The following is a 12,371-nucleotide window of genomic DNA, read 5'->3' as shown; positions in this document are numbered from 1 at the left end:
AAGGAAACCCAGGCTGTTAGTTGTGCTTTAGTTTCCCCAATTAATCGAGGGACATTAATTTTATATAAATTTGCCGGATCCATCGACAGTTGCACTCCCAAATACTTAAATTCCATGTGCACCTGGCGAATCTTTGACCTACTCCAAATCTCTGGATCTACCCCAGTACTGACTAGGGCTTCTGATTTCTCTAGATTCAGTTTGAAGCCCGCAAAATCCCCGTATTCCCCCATACTTTCCAACAACTGGGTCAATGATTTCTTCGGTTCCGTTATCAACGCCAGTAAATCATCTGCAAATGCAGCGGTTTTAAATTCCTGATCCAGGATCCGAACGCCTTTAATTTCTACATTGCTGTTAATTTCCCGCAATAGCGGGTCCAGGGTCAATACAAACAGCAGCGGCGAAAGCGGGCATCCCTGCCGGGTGCCCCGCCTTATATCAAACCAGTCGGAGAATAACCCATTGACACTAATTCGCGCCTTAGGATCCGTATATAACGTCTTTACAGCTTTTTCGAAAAAGCCTTTTATGCCATAGGCCGTTAAGATCTCAAACAGAAAGCCCCAGTCCACTCTGTCAAAGGCCTTTTCGGCATCAAAGCTTATTAACATGGCTTGCAAACCTTCGTCCCTTACTCTCTCCAGTGCCCCAACTATTCGTCTCAGATTCCTAACCACTTTTCGACCTTTCACGAAACCCACCTGCGATTCTTCCAGCAATGTCGGCAGAAACCGGGCCAGTCTATTCGCCAGAATCTTAGCTAAAAATTTCGTCTCCGAGTTCAGCAAAGAAATAGGTCGGTAAGATTCCGGTAAGTGTGCCTGCTTATGTGGCTTCAGTATTATAGCAGACTAATTAAAGTAACAGGAAACAAGTTAAAAATTAATGATAGCCACTCTGATCCTTCTCTCTCTGCCTCTTTCTCATGTTACTGATACTTCTTCGCCTTTGCTAGTGAAAGAAATTAAAATATGCCAGATGTTGTCCAGGTCGTAAGTGTGCATTTATAGCTTTAGTTAAAAGATATGAGACCCAAAAGTCTGATACCTTGCAAATGTTTTGTACAAACCAGGAATCGTTAGATATATTCAGAGCTTCATTGAACAGGAGTCTCAACTATAGCCTGATGTGTTGCATCATACAGTGCAACGAGCTGAGTCACAGACCCAACTCTAGTGAAAGACATTTTACATAGTAATATAATATATGCAGAATAAAAGCCTAGATGACTGCCCATATTCAACCCAGCCTCAACCATAGTGCTCACCATGCCCCCCCTTGCATTTGAAACATTACTTCATGCTTTCTAAAAGGACAAGCCTAGTGCCCCAGCCATTTTGCTAGTAAACAGGATTTAATTTCCAGTGTTGTTTAGCTCGGGTATGTCATATTCGTTCTCCCTATTCTTCCCATTTCAGTTTCTTAGGAACCAAATTTACGTTATATAATTAACCAGACATTAAATTTAGAATGTGCATTAGATAGTACGATGTGAGTCACATGTTTGACACAACTGGTTTAGCTGCTGATATATTCCTCATGTTCTCAACATAAGTTTGTAATATCTGCCACTGGAACTGGGATGAACAGTCATCACTGCTTCTGGGAACAAACTGCATGTGCTCAACAATTATAGTCTATTTACTAGCAAGCAACTCTTTAAAAATTAGCATTATGGGACTAAGGCTAACTGTTCGATATTGCTAAGCATTGTCATCTACTTCCCTTCAAATCTTGGATGAACATTTTTTTCCACCTAAGGTACTCTGTGTATGGTTTTATTGAATTTGATATAGGGCCCTTCCTTGGGATGCAGCAGAGCAGTTTACACTTATAAGGAAACTATATGTTTGTGTTTTCCTGCTGTATTTTCCAATTTCAGACCTAGTCTATATGGCCAAGGCCTAGACGGTCACCTGCAAGACACTCATCAGCCCAGATGAGCTACCATCTCTACCTATGCCTGAGTGCTTCAGCTTTGTGGCACACCCATGTCTGGCCATCCCTGCCAAATGAGATATCAAACCAAGATCACACAACACTGGAAGCTGAATCCCAATCCATAAGCATTTCTGTTTTTATCCCTTGCTTTTCCCATTAAGGCTGAGAGTGACACCCTCATGACATTTCCAAGATAGGTCCCTAATATATGTGGCATAGTTCAGATATATTACTTGAAGCTGGTGCAGGTATATCACGTGAAATTTATAGCTGTGGTTGCCTGGGTCTCATGATAGATTTAGGGAAATATAGCAAGTGACTGAAACCAAATCTTGTCTGGATGATTACCTTGTGAATTAATTACAGCATGTATCTTTTTACTAAAGCTTAGTGCGTGCTAAATGCTGTGCATCCTATTTTATACCTATGGACCACGTGGCACTTAGCGCTTGTTAATGTCTGTTAACATGCGCTGAGCTTAAGTAAAAGGGCCCAATAGTCTTCAAAAAGATGCATGCTGTAATTTTTTGAGAAAGATATTTTGCTATATATTTATTAAAAGAGGGATTCACTTTGCGCTTATAAAGTTCAGTTTTTTGTCTCTTGCTGAGCCAAAGTTTTCATGTTTGTAAGAGCTTCTTATACCTACTAATTGTTGCTTGATGTCCTGGATTGATTTGTTCATACATACATCAACACCTGTTTCTGTCTTCTCTAGAGAACCTGCGAATCTTGTCTTTAGGGAGAAACAACATAAAGAATCTTAATGGACTGGTGCGTTTTCTTCTTTTCATTTCCTACTTGTTCCATTTAGGCTAGCTCTATATGCTGTGGAATCCTCTGCTGAGTGAAAGTTCTGGGTTCTAAGGACTCATCTCTGTGACTGCACTGAATTAGCTTGATCCATTGAAAGAACATGGAATAGACAGCATTGATTTGGACCAAATATTTTAAGTGTCCTTTTCTACCTCACTGTCCTATTGGAAAGGTTATAAACAACATCTTGTAATTTTTTTGATCTACTTCTATGTTTGCAGACAGAAGAGGTATACTACACCCAGACTCCATACACTCAGGGCCGGTCTTAAGCCGAGGCGGCCGCATAGGGCCTCGCGCTTAGGGGGGCCCCGCGCGGCGCGCCTCAGGCAACCTCTTCCCGCCGCAAGGATCTTTATTTCCCTTTTAAGTTAACTTTACCCTCCGTCGCCGCCTCGCCGGAATCCGAGCGTCACTGAAAGCGCTCCTCCTCTCCCGAGTCCCCCCGACGTCTCTAGCAGAACTGGAGCTCTTCCTGATTCGTTCATTCTCAGTGTCCCGCCCTCGAGGGCGGGACACTGAGAATGAACGAATCAGGAAGAGCTCCAGTTCTGCTGCGTTCTGCTAGAGATGTCGGGGGGGACTCGGGAGAGGAGGAGCGCTTTTAGTGACGCTTGGATTCCGGCGATGGAGGCGGGTAAAGTTAAAAAAAAAAAAACGAGGAGCCATCCTTGGTTGGGGGGTGAAAAAGAGGGCACCAGGGCGGGCAGGCAGTTGAACGTGGGAGCGGGAGGGTAAGGGAGAGAGGACCTGGACATGGATGCCAGGCCTCAGGGAGAGAGGGTAATGGCTGGATAGGGATGATGAATGGAGGGGGCAGGGGAGAGGAGCATGGATGGGAGGGGGCTCAGGGAGAGATGGGAATGGCTGGATAGGGTTGATGAATGGAGGGGGCAGGGGAGAGGAGCATGGATGGGAGGGGGCTCAGGGAGAGATGGGAATGGCTGGATAGGGATGATGAATGGAGGGGGCAGGGGAGAGGAGCATGGATGGGAGGGGGCTCAGGGAGAGAGGGGAATTGCTGGATAGGGATGATGAATGGAATGGAGGGGGCAGGGGAGAGGAGCATGGATGGGAGGGGGCTCAGGGAGAGGGGAATTGCTGGATTGGGATGATGAATGGAATGGAGGGGGCAGGGGAGAGGAGCATGGATGGGAGGGGGCTCAGGGAGAGAGGGGAATTGCTGGATAGGGATGATGAATGGAATGGAGGGGGCTCAGGGAGAGAGGGGAATTGCTGGATAGGGATGATGAATGGAATGGAGGGGGCAGGGGAGAGGAGCATGGATGGGAGGGCAGGGCTCAGGGAGAGAGGAGAAATTGCTGGACATGGAGGGCAGGGGAGAGAGGAGAAATGTTGGGCAGGAATGGAGGGAAGGAAAGACAAAGGAAGGAGATGCACATGGAGATGGTAGACAGGACACATAAGGACACAGGAGGATGGTGGACATGGTGAGAGAAAAAATATCAAATGGAAAGAAGACACTGCATAAAACAGAAGACACTGGGACCAAAGCGAATAGAAAAAAACAAATGATCAGACAACAAAGGTAGAAAAAAGTATTTTATTCAGAATGTATTAATTGGAATATGTCAGCTTTTGGAAATGTGCATCTGTGATATTTTGCATGTAAGTTTCAATTTTTCTAGTATTGCTGCATGCTGAGCCTGACATCTTGAGGTAACTTTCCAGTTTATTTTGCCTTCATATCTGTTGTGTCATGTGTTTTTCATGCGTGATCAAGGTGCAGTATCCTGCTAGCATGTAGCATTTGCAGCCCTTTTTGTTTTGTTTTTTTCACGAGGTAGTGTATTGGTGTTTTAGAGCCTGGTGTAATTACAGTGCTGTCTTTCCACGCATAAGGTTGTAGCTCGTCCTGTCCTTGGAATTAGTGCTGTTATGATTTGGTAAGGTTATGAGTGTGTTTTTGCACAAGTTTGTGTAAAGTGTTTTGCAGTGGAGAGATTGTGTGTCCGCACCTCTGACCCCCCCGGGGTTATGAGAATTGGAACTACTAATTGTAGTGGACTTGAACTGAATAATTTCTGGGGGGGGGGGGGTCATGATAGCATTGTGCTTGTTATTTCAATCAGTTTTTCTGTACAAGTTTAGCTTGGGCTGGGGGCGGGGCTAGGATGGGGCCCCACCAATTGGTCTGCATAGGGCCCCGCACTTGCTAAGACCGGCCCTGCATACACTAGTTCCCCTTCCCTTCTCAAATTGTTGACTTCAGGATATTGTAGACCATCAGCTCCTGTTACTGTGTTGTCTTTGCATTCATATAATTGATGGGATAAGTTGACTGAGGTTTATGAATATCCATTAGCTAATTGTCAGAGGGAAACGTTAAAGGTAAATGAAATTAAAAATATTGGTCTGGAATCCTTTCTTTGGCACAAGGTGTCACTATTGTACCACGTCTACAGAATTCCTTTAGAAAGATTTTTTTCCTGAATATACAGAGCCTATAAATATCACAACCACCTAACCTTAATCCAGAGCATGTAGAAGCAGGACAGATTATACTGAAAGTTCAATGTTTTGTGTATCAGTGAAAGCAAAAAATGAAAGGGAACAATATAAACGTTTGCTAGGGGTATTTATACCATCATGCATTGAATTCCAATCATTATCATACGGTTTAGAGAGATTTTGTATTAACTCATGCCTTTTTAAGTAGTTTATTATTTGTAGCATTTGTATCCCACATTTTCCCACCTATTTGCAGGCTAAATGTGGCTTACATTATGCTGTGATGGCGCTCGCCATTTCCGGTACAGAATTTCAGATGGTATTACATTTAGGTGCATGCATATATGGTAAAAAAGAGTACATTTTGGTATTAGTTCAAGATGTGAGTTACATTCAGGTACAGTAGATATATTCTATCCCACCTGGACTCACTGATACAGGGGCTCTTCTCCAAAGGTGCGTAAGGGCCTACATGTGTGCGTCAAATCAGCATTACTGCCTGGTTAGCGCGTGCGCCTGGTGGTAATTCCGAGTTTGGTGCGTGCTGAAAACCCACGGTAGGAAATAATTTTTTATTTCTACTGTAGAGCATTCCAGGCAGTAAACGGCAGTTGGCGCTCGCTGGATGGTTACTGTATGGGGAACACGTGAGCCCTTAACTGCGAAGTCAGTGGGTGGCGTTAAAGGCTCAGGTCATAAATAGAAGCGTACTGGTTTATATTTTGCCGCAGGTCCATCCCCCCCCCCCCCCCCCCCAAAAAAAAAACTTTTTTACAGACACGGTGGAGAAATGGTCCAGTGCACATCCTATACACACCCACTTTACCGCAGGCCACTTTTTGGCGCACCTTTGTAAAAGGGACCCACAGTGTAAAGTAAGATGCAACCAAAGACACACTTCGTTTTGTCCGCAGTGGGAGGCTAACTTTACATCTTCACTGGAACAGTATATTTTTTGCAGTGTAGTATGTTCTATGTTTTATGGTTTTTTTTAATTTTTCCCTAGTGCTTTGTTTTGGAGAATGTGGTGGTTAAGGTGAAAGGCAGATTTGGTAGGCATCAGAAAGGGATGACATGCTTCCTAGCAAGATGTCCGCAGAAGTAAAACAGGGAAGATGTGCCAGAGTAGTGGCATGTGAAAAGCCCTGTTCTGCTGTGTTTCAGGAAGCAGTTGGGGACATGTTAGAAGAGTTGTGGATCTCATACAATCTGATTGAGAAACTGAAAGGAATCCATGTAATGAAGAAACTGAAAGTTCTGTACATATCAAACAATTTGGTAAAAGACTGGGGTAAGCCAGGCTTATTTCCTTATACTACTCTTTATATTATATGCAGCTCCAAAGAGGGAGAAGTATACAAGTAGAACCAAAAATAGCTGCTGATTAAAAGTAATTACCAACTTTGACAGTGGAGTGCTAGATTCAACTTTACTAGAGAAGACAGCATGAAACTTTATCTTAGACACTGAATCTGGGCCTCACCAGGTAAAAGGCCAAAGAGAGGGCAGGGCATGAAGCTAATTCACATAATCTAGAATTGTGTTAAATGCCACTTAAAAGAAATCACTTACCTAACCCATTTTTGACATACCTTGACAACAAAATAAATTGAAGATATTCAAGAACCTGAAGCACAAATGCTTCTGAACTATAAAATACAAATTAGGGCCAAATAAAAGATGTTGAATAAATCTCCTTTTTGGCCCTAATTTGTATTTTATGTTTCAACATTTTTATTGATGAGTCTACAAAATAAACATTCAACAATCTCCAATGATAATAAATGGCAAACACAGCCAAAACATTTGAATATAACAAAACATTTCTCTCCTCATCAATATTTATAACATTTTCCCCATCCCTTACCCCCCCTTTACATTAATGTATCAGCATTTTTATTACATTCATCATTGAGCAGTTCATCAGCATCTGCCACAAAAAGCCTGCTAACAATTCTCGTTCCCTGAGTATCAACAGCATACCGCTTCACAGGACCATGGCATCCTCTATTTTGACACCATTGTACACATTCCAATAAAGATCTCCGACCAACTATTTAGCTCATTTAGCCACCATGGCCCCAGCTAAACCCCTCATATGAGGAGCTGCCAGAGTATGGTAGTACCACATTTTTATCAAAAGCTCCTCTAAGTTGCCTTAAGAACTAAGTTACCTCTAAGTCCCCAAACATCAGAACCCCCCCCCCCCTTCAGAAGCTGTTAACCCCTTACCCTCTCCTCCTGATATCACCATTACTTTTCCTCCACTAACCTAATTTGTATTTTATTGTTCAGAAGCATTTGTGTTTCAGGTTCTTGAAAGCTCCTCTGGACTCATTCCCACTGTAATAAATCTAAGTGGGGAGTGGGGGAGGGGGCTGCTATACAGGTCCTTATCAGAACCCCTGCAGATGTCACACAGTTCATGTGCTCAGTAAGAATAGAATCTAAGAAGCAGATGCTACTTGGTGCATGTATCAGTCTTGGGGGGGTTAAGGACGGCATTGCTAAATGATCCTTTCTTTCCTGCTGCAGGAGAGTTTGCAAAACTGGCGGACTTGCCCTTACTGGAAGACCTTGTATTTGTGGGTAATCCATTGGAAGAGAAACACTCTTCTGAGGGAAATTGGCTGGAGGAAGCAACCAAACGCCTTCCCAGACTGAAAAAATTAGATGGTGAGCTCTGGGCACAGCCATTAGAAACAGCAGAGCATTTCTTGCATTACTTTAAGAGGGAGAGGATTGTCAGCACATTCCAGGGGAGTGAAATACAGTCATGGATAGTGCCAAAATGTGTGTCCTCCAAACTGGCAAAGTTCATATATCTTTAAATGCTATTCTTCTATTCTTTTCCCCTTCTTTTAGTAGACCCCTGCTTTCCAAATAAATCTTTGGAAAACCCTTCAATTTCAATGCTACCAAGCAAACTGTTGCGCTTATTCATTACCCCCCTTTTCCTGTCAGCCTACTGTAATACCGATATCATTGCTGGTACTCCACATGAATATTACTTTACCTGATTTTGAGTTCTACTTATTAAAGTGTGATAAAGTTTTGAATTTACCATGCATTACTGCACTTTAATTTTTGCATTTAAATGTAGAGTCTTAAAAAGAAAAACACCAGTGTACTAAATTTTGTTGATGAAAGGATCCCTTCTTGACTTTCTGTTTCAGCTGCCTGCATTTTAGCTGTTGTATACATCTGTGTCTCAGGGCATGCTTAATCTCCCTTTGAATGCTGGATCTGAGAAACATTTTAACTTTTGCTTTCAGGAACTCCTGTTATTAAACAAGAAGAAGAGGAAGGTGAAGGAGAAAACTAACACACAACCAACTTTGTTTTATTTAAGCATCTTGAACAAAATGGTTTGTTTTTTTTTTAAAGAATTTTTATAAAACTTGAGTTTGAGGGAAAAGTAACTTTTTAGAAGTTTGGTACAATTCCTTTGTTTTTTATTCTTTTTTGTGTTTTGAAAAGAACATCTTTTTTTAGGTATCAGAGACTGCATCAATTGCACAAACCTGGACGCTTCTGGAGGTAGCATGAAAATCACTGGAGCTGTGCCTCTTTCCTTTCTGTTAACTTAGGCATAGTATATCTACATCAATGCCAGGATTTAGCCCAGCCATCCAAGCACTAGGGCACTGGTTCTTGTGGTCCCAGCATTGGTCTTATGTTCAGACTCGGAGTCTGCTAGAGACTTTGTTATTAGATGAAACATAATGTAAGTATAGCTCCATCATATGCATTGTGAATTAGGACCTTGAGGTATGTGATTTGTACAAGAGCTATTTTGGGCTATATTTGCCAATAAAGACTGAGTTGGCTAATCTGAATGGAAGGCAACTAAAGCCCTGCCACTTAGTTATCACATGTGAAGTGAACCCAGGCTATTAGATTACATGTTATTACAGAGGGTGTTAAAGACACATTTTTAATGATTCATATACTACACTGATTCTTATTTTTCTGACTGGCAAATTGTAGCTTTGTAGGGGAGGGGGGTTAAACTGAGGATAAAGAACACTATTTGGCTTTTTGTTGTGCTCTAAAAACATTTTGCAATGGTATATTATGGTATAGGTGGTTTATTTTTCCTGTACTCTTTTGGTCAGCTTACTCATATTTAAGGCTTGGAAAGGCTGACTTATTTAAGTTTTATATCAATGCAAAAACAGTTATTGTGGCATGTTCCTATTGGTAAAGCTAGAGAAGAAAACGGATATGTCTACCCCTGGCTATAGGTGCCAACATTTTCCATAATAGTGTGGTACTTCAGCAAAGAAACTTTTCCATTACAGTTGCTACAAAGGACACATCTTAATTTTTTTTTTAACCTTTGTGAGCATCAGAAGTATTAAACGAGATATCAGTAAGGTACAATGGTTTTCTAGACTGCTCTCATGCCCTGAAGCTGAGTGTAAAACATCTTTGAAGTTGCTTAGCTATAACAGGTTATGTGCCATAGACAGCAGGATAATGCAGACAAGCCAATGATTGTTACTTGATAGAGCTCTCATATGAATTACTCTTGAGAGACTGGCCATTGCTGTCTTTCTCAGTTCATATCAAAACTGGTACAGATTTCAACTCGAGAGGAAGGAGGGCTAACTTGTGTGGCTGCATAATCTTGCTGTTTGTGGAAACCCCCCCCCCCCCTTTACAGGTAAACAACTCCAATTTCTCCACAGACAAGCAGGATGTGTGCAGTCGTGCAGATAGTGCTCCTAAGCTGAGGGTTGCCAGTAATGCTTTATTTACAGCAGCCTGTGTAGAGAGATTTATTTGTAGGGTGGATGGATAACATGCAAAACAGTGAAGGTGTAGATGGGAAACCAAGTAGCTACCTTACAATTGTCTATAGTGAAGGCTGATCAGAAGTTAGCAAGTTTTGCATGGAGCTGATGCTCCCCAATTCTGCCCGTTACAGAATCTCTTGCTTGACTATAACAGCAAGTTATACAATCCAATATCCACTTGGAAGTTGTAGGCTTGGTTACACTGATTTTTTCATGTCAAATGAAATGAAGAGCTGTAAACATTTTCTGCACTGTGTTATTCGACACAGATAATAAACTAAGGCCTGCTTGAGTCCAGTGTGTGGAGCACTGCCTTGACGCTGCAGGAGTGCGGCTTGGGAAGAAGACAGGAAACACAATGGATTGGTTGAGATAGACTTCTGATGCTGCTTCTAAGAGGGATTTTGGATGGATGCAGTGCATGACATGGTCAGGGTAGAACTATGTATTTAGGGAGTAATGAACAAAGGTCTGGATCTCACTGACTCTCCTGGCTAAATGTGAAAGCAAGATAGGAACTTAAGCAGTTTCTCAGAGCACTTCAAAAGACAACTTCATACGTTGTGCAGAGATAATGTAGTGGTCTCTTGATGGTGAAAGTGTTCAGACTGGAGGGGCCTTATGTTGATCAATCCTTTCAGAAATCAAACTAGTAAGGGGAATATACAGGGGTGAGTTGAGAGTCACCTGCCATATGTTCTTGATATGTTGCTATAGGGATGAGGTGTAACTGTCACTGAATTTATCTTTAATTCAGTGTTTCATGGAGTAGGTAACTCAGGTGAGGGTTGGAACAATGTAGTTGATGTGTGCTGTTGCATTTGCATTTGGAATTTTATTTATGGTAAGATTTCCTTGTGGATGAGTTTCAGGACTCAGCAAGGATATCCATCACCTCCTGGAGAAGCAAACTAGCAGAGCTCAGTTGCTGATCAATTCAGAGTCATTAGCCATAGGGACCTCAAGTTGGAGTGAAGAAGTGTTTGGCTGAATGGTAAAATATGCTATTTGGTACAGCTCTAACATCAAGTTTTTCAAATAACAGGCTTGATGCAACAATGCAGCCGGTTAAAAGTTTTTGACATAAGCTTGTGGTTATAATTGATTTGTGTTTATGAAGATTTGTTGATTTTATGATGCTGTGGTTCACAAGAACAGTGTAGGTTTTTAATGGAGGTACACCTGTTTACATCCCTGATGCAGTATACAGTGGCATAGCCACAGGTGGGCCTGGATGGGCACAGCCCACCCAGCAATGGCACATCTCTGACATGGCTGGTGGGGTTCCCCAAGGCTCACCAGCTGAAGACTCCAGGCATCTCTCCCTCCCCTCTCTCACAGGCATTCTGGCATCTCAACTCCACTCCTCCTCTGTCCCCTACCTTTTAAGCCTTAATTTCTTTACCGACAGTGAGCAGAAACTCATACCCACCGCACATGCCAGCCCTGAGCCTTCTCTCTGATGCAACTTCCTGTTTCTGCTTAGGTGGTACCAGGTCAGAGGGAAGGCTTGGGGCCCACGTGTGCAGTGGGTATGTCGCTGCTTACTAGCAAAGAAATAAAGGCTTTAAAAGGTATAAAGGGGCAGGGGGGAGAGTTGAGAAACACCTGGCTGCCTGGGGGGAGCGGAGGGAGGGAGAGATGCAAGGCAGGGAGGGCGAGGTTCTCAGGCCCACCCAAAATTGCATTTATTTTATTTATTTTTTTTATTATTTATTCATTTAACATAATTATACAAGAAACCTCTTGTGTTGAAAAGCGTCCATTAACCTAAAAATAATATATAATAATAATAGTAACAAACTATAGGAAAAATGACACCCAAGTCCATAAATTGAGATCCAAGAATTCGGAAATACAGGGAGAATAGCAAAAAGAGAGAAAAAAAAAAAAACTAAGGATAATGCAATCTCTATTAGGTGAACTTGACATATTCTTTAACGCGTTTCCTTTTTCACTGAGTTTACAAGCGCTGAGAGTTGGGTAGTTTCTGTAAATACATATTTTTCCCCTCAAGCCTTACTATGCACTTATAGGGGTATCTTAAAAAATAGGTGCCCCCCCCCCCCCCCCGAAAGTGCAAAACTTCCGGCTTAAGGAGCAAAAACTGTTTCCTCCGCCGTCTAGTCTCCTTAGAGACATCAGGAAAAAGCAATATATTAAAACCTAAAAAAGGTTTATCTTTATTACGGAAAAATAGACGGCAGATCCAATTCTTGTCCGGCAATAAAGCAACTGTCGCCACTAATGTGGCGGCTGTTGCCAGTTCCGTATCGGAAGATTCAAGCAAAAGAGAAACATCTATAGGTTGTTCATTTACAGGATTCAAGTCTTTCT

General features: G+C 42.2%; 1 protein-coding gene across 2 annotated transcripts in view; it reads left to right on the top strand.

Annotated features, from left to right (window-relative positions):
• LOC115477163 (dynein light chain 1, axonemal) overlaps positions 1-11,593 on the top strand; it is a 68,127-nt gene extending 56,534 nt beyond the window's left edge. For both annotated transcript variants that reach the window (XM_030213811.1, XM_030213813.1), the window contains 4 exons: positions 2,663-2,718; positions 6,397-6,523; positions 7,768-7,908; positions 8,508-11,593. In XM_030213811.1, the coding sequence (XP_030069671.1) occupies positions 2,663-2,718; positions 6,397-6,523; positions 7,768-7,908; positions 8,508-8,557 (374 nt within the window). In that variant the 3' untranslated portion in view covers positions 8,558-11,593. The remainder of the gene's footprint in view (positions 1-2,662; positions 2,719-6,396; positions 6,524-7,767; positions 7,909-8,507) is intronic.
• Positions 11,594-12,371: the final 778 nt, after the last annotated feature.

The sequence above is a fragment of the Microcaecilia unicolor genome, chromosome 9, assembly GCF_901765095.1.
Source record: "Microcaecilia unicolor chromosome 9, aMicUni1.1, whole genome shotgun sequence".
In the NCBI taxonomy this organism is placed as follows: domain Eukaryota; kingdom Metazoa; phylum Chordata; class Amphibia; order Gymnophiona; family Siphonopidae; genus Microcaecilia; species Microcaecilia unicolor.
Note: the sequence above shows the minus strand (reverse complement) of the source record. Positions and strands in the feature narration are given on the sequence as shown.